This window comes from Protopterus annectens, chromosome 16.part0 (assembly GCF_019279795.1).
Source record: "Protopterus annectens isolate FY-2018-M chromosome 16.part0, PAN1.0, whole genome shotgun sequence".
NCBI classification, from domain to species: Eukaryota; Metazoa; Chordata; order Ceratodontiformes; family Protopteridae; genus Protopterus; species Protopterus annectens.
The window spans coordinates 110,942,394-110,956,799 of record NC_056750.1 but is presented as its reverse complement, the minus strand read 5'-3'; the positions used below and the strand labels follow the sequence as shown (position 1 = coordinate 110,956,799).

Below are 14,406 nucleotides of genomic sequence, written 5' to 3'. Positions count from 1 at the left end.
CACTTTTGAAGTGAAGATACGAGTTAGAAAATGTTTCTTTGCGAAATATGTTAGATGAAAATCCTTGATTGGTTTTTGTAAGGGTAATGTCCAAATATGTAAGCACATCTGAATTATAGTTGTAAGTAAAATCCAAAAATTGGTAGTACTTTTAATATATTGCAAAAATTCTATAAAAGTGTCATAAGAACCCATCCAAAAGATAACAATATCATCCAAGAATCTCTTGTATAAGCACCAATGTGTTGCAAAGTGGCTCTCAAGGATGAATAATTCTTCCCACCTAGACAAACTAATATTCGCGTAGGTGGGAGCACATTTGGCCCCTATTAGACACAATAAAGCTGCAGGTACAGAATCCATTTTTGACTAGTTACTAACTTCTAATCTGGATCAGACCGCGGTGATGCAGTGGTTAGCGTTATCGCCTCACAGCAAGAAGTTCTCCCGTTTGATTCTCAGCTGGAGCATCTTCGGTGCGGAGTCTGCATGTCCTGCAAGCAGTCGAATGATGTTTAAAGACATGCAGGTAGGTGCGTGCGGGAATGGGTGTGCCTTCTTTGAAGGTTGGGCATCGGGCTGGCAACTTGGCACCGTAAAAATCCACTGCCAATCATCAGCAAGAAAGTACAGTTTTGTACCTACCATAAATGTAGATGTTCGAATGTCTTCACTGCTGCAGTCATTACACTTGGGTTATCCTGCCGTCAGGTGGTCCCGCAGTTGGCCAGACTTCCAAAGTCTTGGTCCAGCATCGGTTGCTGTCGCCTCCTCCCTGACGTCAGTGCGTCAGGGGTATATAAGAAGCAGCCAATGCCATTTTCTTCAGTTTTTCTGGCCCCAAATGTCAGGTGCCCCCAAAAAGATAGGCAATACATATTGCTTGCAAAACATACAGTCAGGTAAAAACAAAACCTTCAGTAACCAGCAAATACACTACATAGGTAGTATAGTGTAGAAAGTTATAGATAAGACCCAGCTAAGAAAGAGGGGATGGCGGGCGGGTAACCAGGACTGCAGCAGTGAAGACACTCGAATATCTACATTTATGGTAGGTACAAAACTGTACTATGTTCATCGTGTTTCACTGCTGCAGTCATTACACTTGGGTAGAATCCCAAAGTTGAATCAGGGTGGCTGGTTCTATAGAGGATTTGGTGTGGCTATGAGGCCCTGCAGCAGTGCAGTGGCAAAGCCAGCTTTGTATCTAGAGTAAAGAGGCAAGTGATAATGCTTGGTAATGGTGTGCACCGAACTCCAAGTTGCAGCTTCCAAAATGTCTTTGGTAGGTACTCCTTTAAGATAGGCAGTAGAAGTTGCAGTTGCCCTCGTGGAATGTGGTCTAATGTTAGATGGTACAGGTTTCCCATGCTGTGTGTAGCAGAACCGGATACAGTGTCCTATCCACTTTGAAATGGTCTGCTTTGAAATAGCCTTTCCCTGTGATCTTGCAGCATAAGATACAAACAATTGTTCAGTTTTTCTGAAAGCTTTTGTTTTGTCTAAATAGAAGTGTAATTGCCTGTGTATGTCCAAGGAATGTAGAATTCTCTCCCCTTTATTCTGGGGATTTGGATAAAATGTTGGCAAGTGAATAGTTTGGTTAAGAGCCACACTGGATACCACCTTAGGCATAAAGGAAGGGTTTGTTCTTAAGGAAACCCTGTCTTGGTGGAAAATGATGAAAGGCTCCACTGCCATTAGTGCCTGTAGTTCTGAGACTCTTCGTGCTGAGGTTATTGCCAGTAGCAGAGCAGTTTTCCATGATATATATTTTAATTCTGCTGAATTGGCTGGCTCAAAAGGAGGTAAAGTGAGTTTTTCCAAGACAGAATTGAGGTCCCAAGTAGGAGTTTGTGCTCTCTAGGGCAGTCTTATGTTCTTAGCCCCTCTGAGGTACTGCTTTAGCAATGGATGAGAGAAAATAGGAGGATCTGTGTTGTAATGAGCCGAAATGGCAGAAGCGTGGATCCTAACGGATGAGAAGGATAATCCTTTGTACAGCATCTCAGTTAAGTATTGTAGTATCTGAGGAATGTTAGGGACAAGAGGGTCAAGGCTTTGAGACTGGTTCCAGGCACAGAATCTCTTCCATTCTTCTGAATAAGATTTCCTGGTGCTAGGCCTCCTGGCCTCCAAAATGACATCCATAACAGATTTAGATAGAGGTGTTGTCTGTTTGGATAATGAATCTGCCATGCAGCCAGGGATAAGGTTTTGAGCTGATTGTGCAGGATCTGATTGTTTTGTTGAATCAGAGGGTGTGGAATTTGAGGCAAAATCCAAGGTGGACCTTGAGCTAAGTTCTTTAAGATTGGGTACCAATGCTGGCGTGGCCAGTCTGAAGCAATCAGAATCATCTGTGGTTTGTCTTGTCTGGCTTTTAGGAGTACCTTTGAAAGGAAAGGCAGAGGTGGGAAGGCATAAACTTTTAGGCTTTTCCAGCTGAATGAAAGAGCATCCACTTTCCATGCTTGTATGTGATAAGTCCTTGCGCAGAATTTTTGTAGTTGGCAATTCAGCGGGGAGGCAAAGAGATCTATGTTCAGGCACCCCCATTTTTGCATTATCATGATGAAAACTTGTGGATTTAATTTCCACTCGTGAGGATCCATGATGTTTCTGCTTAAGTCGTCTGCCAGAGTATTTTTCTTTCCTGGCAGGAATTGTGCTTGCAGATTAACTTGATAAGTTATAGCTGTGTTCCACAAGGTCATGGCTTGTCTGCATAGGGGGTAAGAATGAGTGCCCCCTTGCTTGTTTATGTACCACATTACTGTGGTGTTGTCTGTCTTTAATAATAATTGTCCTGGATGCAGAAGGTCCTTGAAAGCTGCTAGGGCATTTTGTACAGCCAACATCTCTTTTTGATTGATGTGAAGATGCATTTGGTCTGTGGTCCATTTGCCCTGAATACATTTTCCTGCCATGTGTGCTCCCCAGGCATAATCCGAAGCATCTGTTGTTAAAGTCTGCTTGACTGTGGGAAGAGTGAAAGGCTGACCCTTGTTGAGGTGACATGCCTATACCCACCATCAAAACTCCTGTTGTAGGCAGGGAATTAGTGGTATTACTGTTTCCAAGCTGTGAGAGTGTTGAGTCCAAACACTTTTTAGGTACCATTGTAATTTCCTCATATGCAGTCTGGCATATGGAATTAGTAGAATGCAGGATGCCATGAATCCCAAGGCCTGCAGAATTTTTTCTTGCAGGGAGTTGGGACTTTGTTGCCATCATTTGAAAATGCTGAGTCAGTTGTCCTTGTTTGTCTGGCGTGAGATAAGCCATCTGGGCCATTGTATTTAAGCTGGCACCCAGGAATATTATCTCTTGTGAGGGCACTAGTTTTGACTTCTTTTCATTTACTGTGTACCCTAGGCAACTTAACAACTTTTTTACAAACGCCAGATGCTTTAGAAGAATGTCCTTGCTCTCCACTTCAATCAGGCAGTTGTCCAGGTATGGATATATTTGAATTCCTTTTTGTCTGCAAAATGCAATTACTGGTGCCAGGCACTTTGTGAAGACCCTGGGTGCAGTAGATAAACCAAAGGGCAGTGCAGAGAATTGGTAGTGCATTGAACCAGCTAAGAATCTGAGGTATTTTCTGCAATTTTGTCTGATAGGGACATGCAGGTATGCCTGTTTGAGGTCCAAAGTAACAAGCCAAGCTTTCTTGCCCAACATGGGAAGGAGCTGCTGTAGTGTCAACATTTTGAATTTCGGAACATCCAGGTAAGTATTTAGAATGGAAAGGTCTAGTATGGGTCTCCAGGCTTTGTCCTTTCTGGGGACCAGGAAGAGTCTTGAGTAAAATCCTTGTCCTTGTTCCTGCTGTGGTACTTTTTGAATAGCTCTCATGTCCATGAGGGCTGTAAATTGTTTTTGTGCCTCTGCCCATTGATTGTGTGGCAGGTCTGGCATACCTTTTAGCCTTGGTAAAGTGTGAAAGTGGAACCTGTAACCTTGAGACACAATTTTCAGCACCCATTTGTCTTGGGTGATTGCTTGCCAGTTTTGTGAAAAAAGTGCTAGTTTCCTCCCTAAGGGAGCTGCCAAAAGGGAAGAGCTTGGCATTGGAAGGGGGAAGTCATTTGGACTGTTTCCTGTAAGGTTGTGACTTGTCCTCACCTCCTTTTGGGGTTGAAGCACCCCACTGTCGTGGTCTGTAAGAGCCTTGGGGCTGAGATCTGCCTCTTGGGCGTCTGTATCAGCCTCTTTGTGGCCTGTCTGACACTGGAAAGGACCAATTCTTTGTAGGCCAATTCCAGCTAAATCTAGGTGGCTGTACCTGTAAGAAATCCTTCACTGTTTGCATAGATTTTGCCTTATCCTCCATTTTCTTTAATACCTCTTCTGCCTTAACACCAAATAAAATATCTTGCTGTAAAAGAGCATCCAATAATTTTGCCTTAACATGGTCTGGTAAGCTTTGTTCCTTTAACCAAGCATGCCTTCGAATCACAGATCCTGTAACTGCTGCTCTACAAGAAGCTTCTAATGAATCAAAACCACATTGCAAAGTATGTTTTCCCACTTGTTCAGCTGCATGTAATAAATCCTGCATTTCCTTAAAATCAGGTTGTTCTGCACTTGTACTCATTTTCTGTTTTAACTGAGACAGTAAATAGTGTTGACATTTAAGCTTGTGAAACTGGCAGTTTAAAGCACTTACTGCTAAAGTTGCAGAAGTGTAAACTTTCTTCGCCCATCTGTCTAATGCTCTAAATCCCTGTCCAAGGGAACTGGATTTTTACCCTTGGAGGCGTTTACCCCTTTGGGCCCTGGGAAATAGTTTCTGGGTCAGCAGTAGGGTTTTTATAAAGAAATTTGTGAGAGTCAGGGACTCTGTAGTACCTGTCTGGCTTGACTGGAGCAGGGGGTAAAGAATCTGGATTTAAACTGGATTCAGAGAACACATCGTCCACAATATCCAACACAGAATAGCAAGGGGCCTGTGCTGAGGCAATAAAAGAAAGTCTCTGAGCCTTTTCTTGGATTCTGAGTAATCCTGGCCCTCCCAATGGAAATGCTCCTTCATGGTATGTAAAGTTTCCCCAAAATAGTAATCCTAAGGAATTGATTCTTCAGCATCAGAGTCCTCATAGGGGGGTAAAGAGTATCCCTGGTCTGAAGAGGAATCAGAAAATACTGAAACCTGGTCAGAGGAATCATAGTCTGTATCCTGCCTAGGCCTTTTATCAGGAGGGGGATGGGAACCCCTGATCAAGAGTAATTAAGTCTTCGGCCATTTTGAGCATCTGCTTTTTAGGCATGGAGGCCTGTCCAGGTGAATACTGTACTTGCTTCTTTGTCTTTAATGTAGTTTTAGACTTGGCTGTAGATGCAATGGTAAGTTGTGAAGGTCTAAAAACACCCTCAGAAGCCGATGCCTGCTCAGCGGCTCTGGACCCATCTGAAGGGTTAGTCTCCGTAGGCCCAACACCTTGAGTATCCAGAGGCCTAGGCAACTCCAAGTGGGAATTGGTAGCGGGTGTCAGGGGCTGTAAAAGCACCTCACTGAGAACCGGCGAACCAGCGACTGGCCTAGAAGAGGCTTCTTCATCAGTTTTGGGCCTCGGATGCCTGTCCTTATCCTTATCTTTGCGTTTTTTGTGAATTCCGGTCGTCGGTTGTTCCAACGGCATGGTATAATTAAACCTTTGGCCAAAGTAATGGTGAGCAAAATCAAACCGACGTTTAATAGTGCGTTTGTTAAATCTAGCACAAAACCGGCAACTAGTGACGTAGTGATCTGGGCCTAGGCATGGAATACAGTAAGAGTGAAAATCCTTATGAGGTATTTGCTTCCCACAAGAAATACAATCATTAACTTTTACTGACATCTGTCTGAGGCAATAAAAAGTTTCCCCAACGGGGTACTTAGCTTTATTAAAGACTTCGGTTCTGAAAATCGAAATTGATATCTCAGGAGTCGGCCGACCAGCACTTGCGAACTGCTTTTGCTTCGGGCACTGTGCAGCAAGAAAGACTGAAGAAAATGGCATCGGCTGCTTCTTATATACCCCTGACTCACTGACGTCAGGGAGGAGGCGACAGCAACTGACGCCGGACCAAGACTTTGGAACTCTAGGCCGACTGCGGGACCGCCTGACGGCAGGATAACCTAAGTGTAATGACTGCAACAGTGAAACACGATGAACATCGGAGTTCTGCTGTGTCGACTTCTAACCAGAAAAAGCCGAAAGACCACTACTACTAACCTCTAATCTGGACAAAAGTATCCAAGCTGGAACTCTGCATGACAGTTAAAATGACTGTCACCATGCTTATTTCATCAGAGACTGTACTAAAATCCCCACAACTTCTCATGATAACTTAGCAAGATGTCTATCCAAATTTAAACCAGACACCTTCATAACCTTGCTAAAACAGTGCACTGGAAAATGTTAAAACATCTCAAACTAATGAAGAGTCTAAAGAATTCAGTGATATCTTTCTAAGTATACTTAATCAGCAAGTCTTACTAAGGAAGAAAAGAGTTAAAATAAGTTCTGCCCCCTGGAGCAACAAAAAACAAACAAAAAAAAAACCACACACCTTATAAGAATGATGGACACAGTATGGAACACATGGTGCACTAATATGACTCAGCACAACTATTAAACATATTTTGCCTGTACAACACTACAAAAGCCCACATAAAACTTGACAAGAAGGCGTCTCCATCCCTGAGAATGTGGGCAGTTCTATGGGGAATCTCCTATGGTGATCTCTAGTGGAGGCTGGGGACATTGCTAGTAAACGCATGGCCAAGAAACAGAATTGGGGTTGGGACATTCCTGAGCTGTTGTGGAGGTGGCGTTTAATGTCACACATCCCCACTGCACGCACACCCCTTAGCCATCATTACAGGATCCATGAGGCAGGGAGAGTGTGCAAACATTATGGTACTGAAATGGCTGAAAAACACTAGAAACATTAGCCACAAAGCATCATAGAAAATGAAGAAGTCTACATCACATGAGATCATCCATTACCAACAGTTCGAAAGATAGATGCTAGAAAACTGGATATAGTTAGTGGTCAAAGATAAGAAGGCAAAACTAGGATTGATCATTGAAATTGCACATCAGGAGAGACTTCACCGCCTTGATCACTGAAATTGCCACACCCAGTGACTACAGTGCCCTGCGTACAGAGAGACACAAAGTTATAAAATATCAGAATTTGTAAGCAGAAACAAGAGCAATGTAGAAGAAAGATATTCAGATAGTTCCAATAGTAGTAGAAGCAACGGGTCTTATAAAAAAGTCTACAATCCTATTTAGATATGCTACCAATACATGTAACTCCATACACATTGCAGGAGTCATTACTGGGCATATTGCAAGTGCTGACATCAAAGAGTGAAACAATACTAATTTCATGAACTTTAATCGTATTTGACTTAGGAATGGTGTCCATTCCTGCCATGGTATTAGAAACCCAAAAGATTTGGAGAAATTAGAAAAAAAAAAAAAAACAGGGAGAAACAGGGTAGGTCATACAAGAAAAAAAAAACACAGTTTTAAAATGGACAGCATGACACCCTAATACACTTTTAGGCTCCTCCCTGGTCATGACTACAAATTCAGGTATTGGACTGGGTGAGAGTGGAGTGCTGGTACAACCAGCAAAGGAAAAATAGGGTAGTGGGACACTGGGATGGCGATCAAAGTGCCAGAAGAGAAGAAAAAAGAAAAAAAAATTAAATATGACAAGTAAAACTATTACATTACCCTACATATGAAATCACCAAACTCTTCTTAGACATTCATAAATAAACATCTTAAAGTGAGTAAAACAATATAACCAATCCACTACATACAAAAAGAAAAAAACAGTACAGCCTGTCAGTTTAAAATGCATTTCATAAATACTGCAACAGCTCAAGTTAGACACAAGACTTCTGCTAATGTTCCCATTCTCTCTAAATGTTCTAACCATGCATATACCTTCTCTCTAAGTTCTGTCTCTACAGCAACTGTAAGATTATCCCTTACCAAACTAAAGTCTACTACCCTTGCAGCTGAAAAGCTCCAAGCTGCACACCTCAAAACAACAGCTGAAGCATTAGCATACTGTGATTCCATTCTTAATAACAAATCTATCCAAAAATCTCATGTCCCTGCAGCATTTAAACAGTCTGATATCCTACCATTACACAAAGGTGGCAACTCACCTTTCAACTATATACAACCACTGCCACACTCACTCTCCTTCCAACTATACAACCACGGCCACACTCTGTCTCCTTCCAACTACATAACCACTGCCACTCTCACTCTCCTTCCAACTATACAACCATGGCCACACTCACTCTCCTTCCAACTATACAACCACTGCCACACTCTCTCTCCTTCCAACTATACAACCACTGCCTTGGTATTGCTCGATCTCTATAAGGCATTTAGCAAATTCTCCCTCTCTAAACTATTGGAGAGAATCCTACATCTTAGATTCTATGTATTGACAAGTAGGTGGTTTCATAGCTTCCTAAATAATAGATCCCAATGTGCAGGATGGTAAAATGCTAATCGTACATTTCTACCAATAACTACTGGGTTCCCCAAATATCCTAGGACTTCTTTCCTTTAACATATTCATAAATGACAGTCTTGGTCTCCAGCCTATCAGCACTAATACAATATGCGGATGATTCTGGCATTAACTGTTCTGTCACCATATTCCCGAACTACAAGTTCTAATGCAATCATTTTTCATAACAGAATCATAGCTACTACTGTCAGACCTACTTTTAAATCCTAAAAATTCCAAGCTAATGCTATTTACTACAAAATCAGCCTCTGATATTAAAAGTGGCTTCATACCTTCAACATCAAACAATGGTATTGAACTTGTTCTGCACAGCATGTTACCACAGACATAAATCTAAAATTTAGTCTACAAATACGAGTAGTTAAAGGGATTTTTTGAGTTTCTGACATTGAGGAAGTTGTGCTTTCAAAATTAATGACTATAATCATATATACATTCACGTATTTACACACTCTAATGCACTTCCGCTGTACTGACATCTGTTACTTTATTTGGAAATGTCTAAGTTATTCAATTCTGTACTTGTTTAAGCTAAAGCAAGTATTAAGTCATCCCACAAAAAGCCTGATCCAGTTGCCAAACTATAGTGAAAAAACTCACCTGACAATCTATTCTGTCGTTTGATATTCATTACATCCCCAGTTTCTAGAACAGTCGCTATCTTTTGCTGAAACTCTATAAACAGACTTTTTCCATTCCACTCGACAACAGCCTCAGTTTCTCCTTCACTGAAGTGATTTTCAATGTGGAAGTTTGTCTCTCTGTCAAACGTTGAATACTGGTTACATTCTTCATACTGCCACTGGATGACTTGGTAAATCTGATACTGGTGATGCTGGTCAAGTTCTTTCTTTAGTACAGATTTCAGCTCAATTTCCACTGCTTTCAAAACTTCTTTGACATCCTTAGTTAAGCCTTGTACTCTTATCTCATTAGTACATCCTTTTTTAATAGTGATACGGACATTAAACTCTGCACCCCACTGCAGTACATTCTGAATCACTGTGTCTGAAAGGTAGGCAATTTCTTCGTCCTCAATGCAATCATCAGAGAAATTGTCATTAAAGATGCTCTCAATTCTCTCCTTTGCATTCTTCACACTATCTTTTAACATTCCTATTACATCAAAAATGGCAGGAGATATGACATTCTTTGTTTCAAAGATCTCACTGTCTTCTAGAGGCATTGCCTGTTTAAAAGGTTTCCTCAATCTGTTTCCTATAATAAAAAGACAATATAGTGAAAGGATGTTTAAAATGTTACTTCTGTGTAAAAATACATAACATCAACAAAGTCAACCAGTCAGGTGATCATACATTATTTCAGTGAACAAATACAATCATACTGGATTAAAAAATAGTTACATCCACCACTCACCAGCAAAGTAAAACTCAGTACCATTCTACTGGATAATCTGACAACTAATGTAAATTCTGGCAATGAATCTTTTTTATGATGAAAAATATTCATGGAAAATGATGAAAATATGTTTCTTATGGCTGCTTCACTGAATGTTTTTAGAGGAAACCTTTTCTTCCATATGTTTCAGAATACTAGGTGAGAATCATTATACATTTATGTGACCTGTCTGGATAGAATCCCACAACTTAATTTAATTTCTGGCAATGTGTTCTTTGTGATAAAAAATATTAATGGAAAATGATAAATATTTTTTTATGGCTGCTTCACAGACAGAATGTCTCTGCAGAAAACATTTTCCTTCATATGTTTCAGAGTACTAGGTGAGAATCAGATACATTTATGTCATCTGTCTGTGTGGAATCTGTTCAGCAAAACTAGTTCATATTTCAGCTTTCATACAAAAGATGGCTTCCCATAATTTAGAGGAAAATATAAAACAAATGTTCTCAGAGGTGTTTAACACAGGAAGAACACTGGAGGCAAATATAAGGTCACACAAAAAGGTTGTAAAAACAGAAGCTTTAACTGGCTATTCGGATGAATTAATACAATTACAAAAATCAAGAGTCTGAAATGAAAAAAGCCTGGCTGAATATGAGGCTTCTCAAGAAGATCTGTTTAAAAAAATATTAGAGTTAGAAGACAGAGCATGCAGAAAAAAAAACTGAGATTTTCTGCTGTACCAGAGAAATTAATAGAAACAAGACTGCATTCATGTTATGAAAATACAAATACGTGAGTGGGCTGGTGTTCCACAGCAGGATTTGTTAACTGAGAGGACTCACCATGTATACGCTCCACGTTTTGCCATGAGAAAGAAGCCAAAACCTATAACAGTAAAGATGTAGTCATACTAGCAGATAGTGTTGCTCCTGACAAAATTGTAGTATTAGGGAAAAATATTCAAAACTGGCAAAAGCAGAGTGTGAAAAATTATTATTCCCTGTACATCAGGCAGAAGAGAAGCAATTTAATCCAGCAGTCAGGGAATGTTAAAAGGAAAGTATGAGATTTAAGCCGCTGTAGCCAGCTGTTATCAAAATATTTTTTTCTGGAGAATCAAGGATACTTTTGGATGTAGAACAATGTAAGGAGGAAATGAAAGGCTTAGCCAACAAAAGGTAAACTAACAAGTAGAAGGGGGTTCTGCTTTTCAACTTCTGACAATAACAAAGCCCATACAGAGACTTTGCCAATGAAACCTTGGACATTATTTCAAAGAAAATGTTTATGTGACAAAAACATGCATAGGAGCTGACTAAAAACAAAACCAGGAGTACTTCAGACTTGATTTAGAGACTGGTGTTCCATATGGATAGACTTGTGAAGAACAACAGCAATACTGTGAAATTAATGAATAAATTGGAGGCTATAAACATTGATCATTCAATTTTGGAAAGGATATATGAAATCTGGCTTTACAAGAAGTGGCTGAAGAAAGTCACAAGGTAAGAAAGGATGGACAGAAGCAAGTAATATGTAGAATTAAGGTGATAATTTCTCCTGTTTTTATATATGCGGTCATCTATAATAATGTCATTGGTTTAAGCTACACAAAATATATTAAGCAAACAGGCCTGAAAAGTAAGACAAAATAATGAAATTCATGGAAAATAAGAAGTTATGTACCTACCATAACGTTCCATGTTAGTTGTCTTCTCTCGCCTTCTTTCTTGCTTGATGGGTTCGGAGCCGATCCCTCGGCTCCGACTCGGCACTTGCTAAGCTCGAGAGTCACTTTTACCAGCTCGAGGCAGCCCCATATCCCATGATGCAAGGCGGTAAGTACCCAGATCTCGTTTGATGACAAAGGGCAATAGCACCAAGCAAAAAACACTTCCCAAAGGAAGAAAGAAAACTTACGGGATGGAAGAAGGACCAGGTCTGAAAGGTCTTCAGCATAATAATTTCTTATAACAAGGTCTGTCCAGGCCAGGGGGAAGGAGGGAGGGTCGCAGAAAGAAGGCGAGAAGACAACTAACATGGAACGTTATGGTAGGTACATAACTTCTTAATGTTAAGTTGTCAATCTCGCCTTCATTCTTGCTTGATGGGACCAAGCGTCCTAGCACCTCTATCCTGGGTGGCTCAATGGAACAGACTCTTGAGGACTGTAGAGCCAAAGCTGGCTCTGTCCCTGGAGGCCAAGTCCAATTTGTAATGGGAAACAAAAGTGTGAGGAGTGGCCCAAGTGGCCGCTGCACAAATAGTGTCTAAAGGAAGTCTAGCTTGAAAGGCTGTAGAAGTAGCTAAGCTCCTAGTTGAATGTGCTTTAGGTTTTGAGCACAGCTGTTTTCCCCTGAGCAGATAAATTTCAGAGATGACCGAAGAAAGCCATCTGGACAAGGTCACTTTAGAAACAGGAAGGCCTTTTTTATTATCCGCATAGGAAACAAAGTTGATCAGATTTTCTAAATTTTTTTGTTCTGTCCAAATAATATCTAAGTTGACGGTGGACATCAAGATAATGTAGCTTTTGTTCAGCTCTGTCTGAATAGTTTGGGAAAAATACAGGGAGATCAATGGATTGATTCAAATTGGTCTTTGAAGCGACCTTAGGCAAAAAGGTTGGATTAGTTCTCAAAGATACTCTGTCTTTGTGAAAAACCAAATAGGGGGGTTGAACCGATAGAGCATGAAGTTCAGACACCCTCCTGGCCGATGTAATAGCCACTAGGAATAAAGTTTTCCAAGAAAGAAATTTCGGGGAACAAGAAACAGCTGGCTCGAAGGGGGGAAGAATCAAGGATGTCAGCACTAAATTTAGATCCCACTGAGGAGGAGGATTCCTGATTGGAGGCTTTAGTAGGAAAATTCCTTTCAAGAAGGCCCTGCAGGCTGAGCCTATGGGACATAATATTATGATCTGCTATCCCGACATGAAAGTTGGAGATAGCAGCCAATTGAACTCTGACTGTGGAAGAAGAGGAGCCTGCATGAAAAATCTCTGCTAAGAAGTCCAGGACTGCCTGAACAGGGGCAGTGAAAGGATCAATATTCTTGGCCTTAGCCCAATAAGAGAAACGTTTCCATTTGCTTGTATAAATCCTCCTGGTAGAGGATTTTAACGTAGCTACTATGATGTCTCTAACTGGGTTAGAGATCAAAGGAAGCCTGGCTAAGGAAGGAAGTGGAGCAACCATGCTGTGAGGTTGAGAGAAGGGATTGACCGGTGCAACTGACCCGATTGGTGAATCAGAAGATCTGGCACTGGGTCCAGATGCCACGGCTGCACCAAAAGGTGATGATGGAGAGCAGGGAACCAAACTTGTCGAGGCCAGTAAGGGCAATGAGAATCAATTTGGCTCTCAAAGCGGTAGCTTTCTGGATAACTTGAGGGATCAGAGGAAATGGAGGAAGGCATAAAGAAGTCCCTGGGGCCAATCCTGGGTCAGAGCGTCTCTGGGGGGATGGCCTGGTAGAGGGAAGAGACAGAAGAAGTCTGGACATTTGCTGTTTTGGGGAGTAGCAAAAAAGGAGAAAAAAAAAGAAAAATTAAATATGACAAGAAAACTATTACATTACCCTCATGTGAAATCACAAACTCTTCTTAGACATTCAAAAACATCTTAAAGTGAGTAAAACAATATAACAATCCACTACATACAAAAAGAAAACAGTACAGCCTGTCAGTTTAAAATGCATTTCATAAATACTGAACAGCTCAGAACAAGACTTCTGCTAATGTTCCCATTCTCTCTAAATGTTCTAACCATGCATATACCTTCTCTCTAAGTTCTGTCTCTACAGCAACTGTAAGATTATCCCTTACCAAACTAAAGTCTACTACCCTTGCAGCTGAAAAGCTCCAAGCTGCACACCTCAAAACAACAGCTGAAGCATTAGCATACTGTGATTCCATTCTTAATAACAAATCTATCCAAAAATCCCATGTCCCTGCAGCATTTAAACAGTCTGATATCCTACCATTACACAAAGGTGGCAACTCACCTTTCAACTATATACAACCACTGCCACACTCACTCTCCTTCCAACTATACAACCACGGCCACACTCTGTCTCCTTCCAACTACATAACCACTGCCACTCTCACTCTCCTTCCAACTATACAACCATGGCCACACTCACTCTCCTTCCAACTATACAACCACTGCCACACTCTCTCTCCTTCCAACTATACAACCACTGCCTTGGTATTGCTCGATCTCTATAAGGCATTTAGCAAATTCTCCCTCTCTAAACTATTGGAGAGAATCCTACATCTTAGATTCTATGTATTGACAAGTAGGTGGTTTCATAGCTTCCTAAATAATAGATCCCAATGTGCAGGATGGTAAAATGCTAATCGACATTTCTACCAATAACTACTGGGTTCCCCAAATATCCTAGGACTTCTTTCCTTTAACATATTCATAAATGACAGTCTTGGTCTCCAGCCTATCAGCACTAATACAATATGCA

General features: G+C 40.9%; 1 protein-coding gene across 1 annotated transcript in view; it reads right to left on the bottom strand.

Annotated features, from left to right (window-relative positions):
- Nucleotides 1–14,406, bottom strand: part of LOC122790522 (protein mono-ADP-ribosyltransferase PARP14-like) — a 456,801-nt gene that overhangs the window by 441,866 nt on the left and 529 nt on the right. Inside the window, exon 2 of the mRNA XM_044058073.1 lies at nt 9,163–9,780. Coding sequence (XP_043914008.1) covers nt 9,163–9,780 — 618 coding nt within the window. The remainder of the gene's footprint in view (nt 1–9,162; nt 9,781–14,406) is intronic.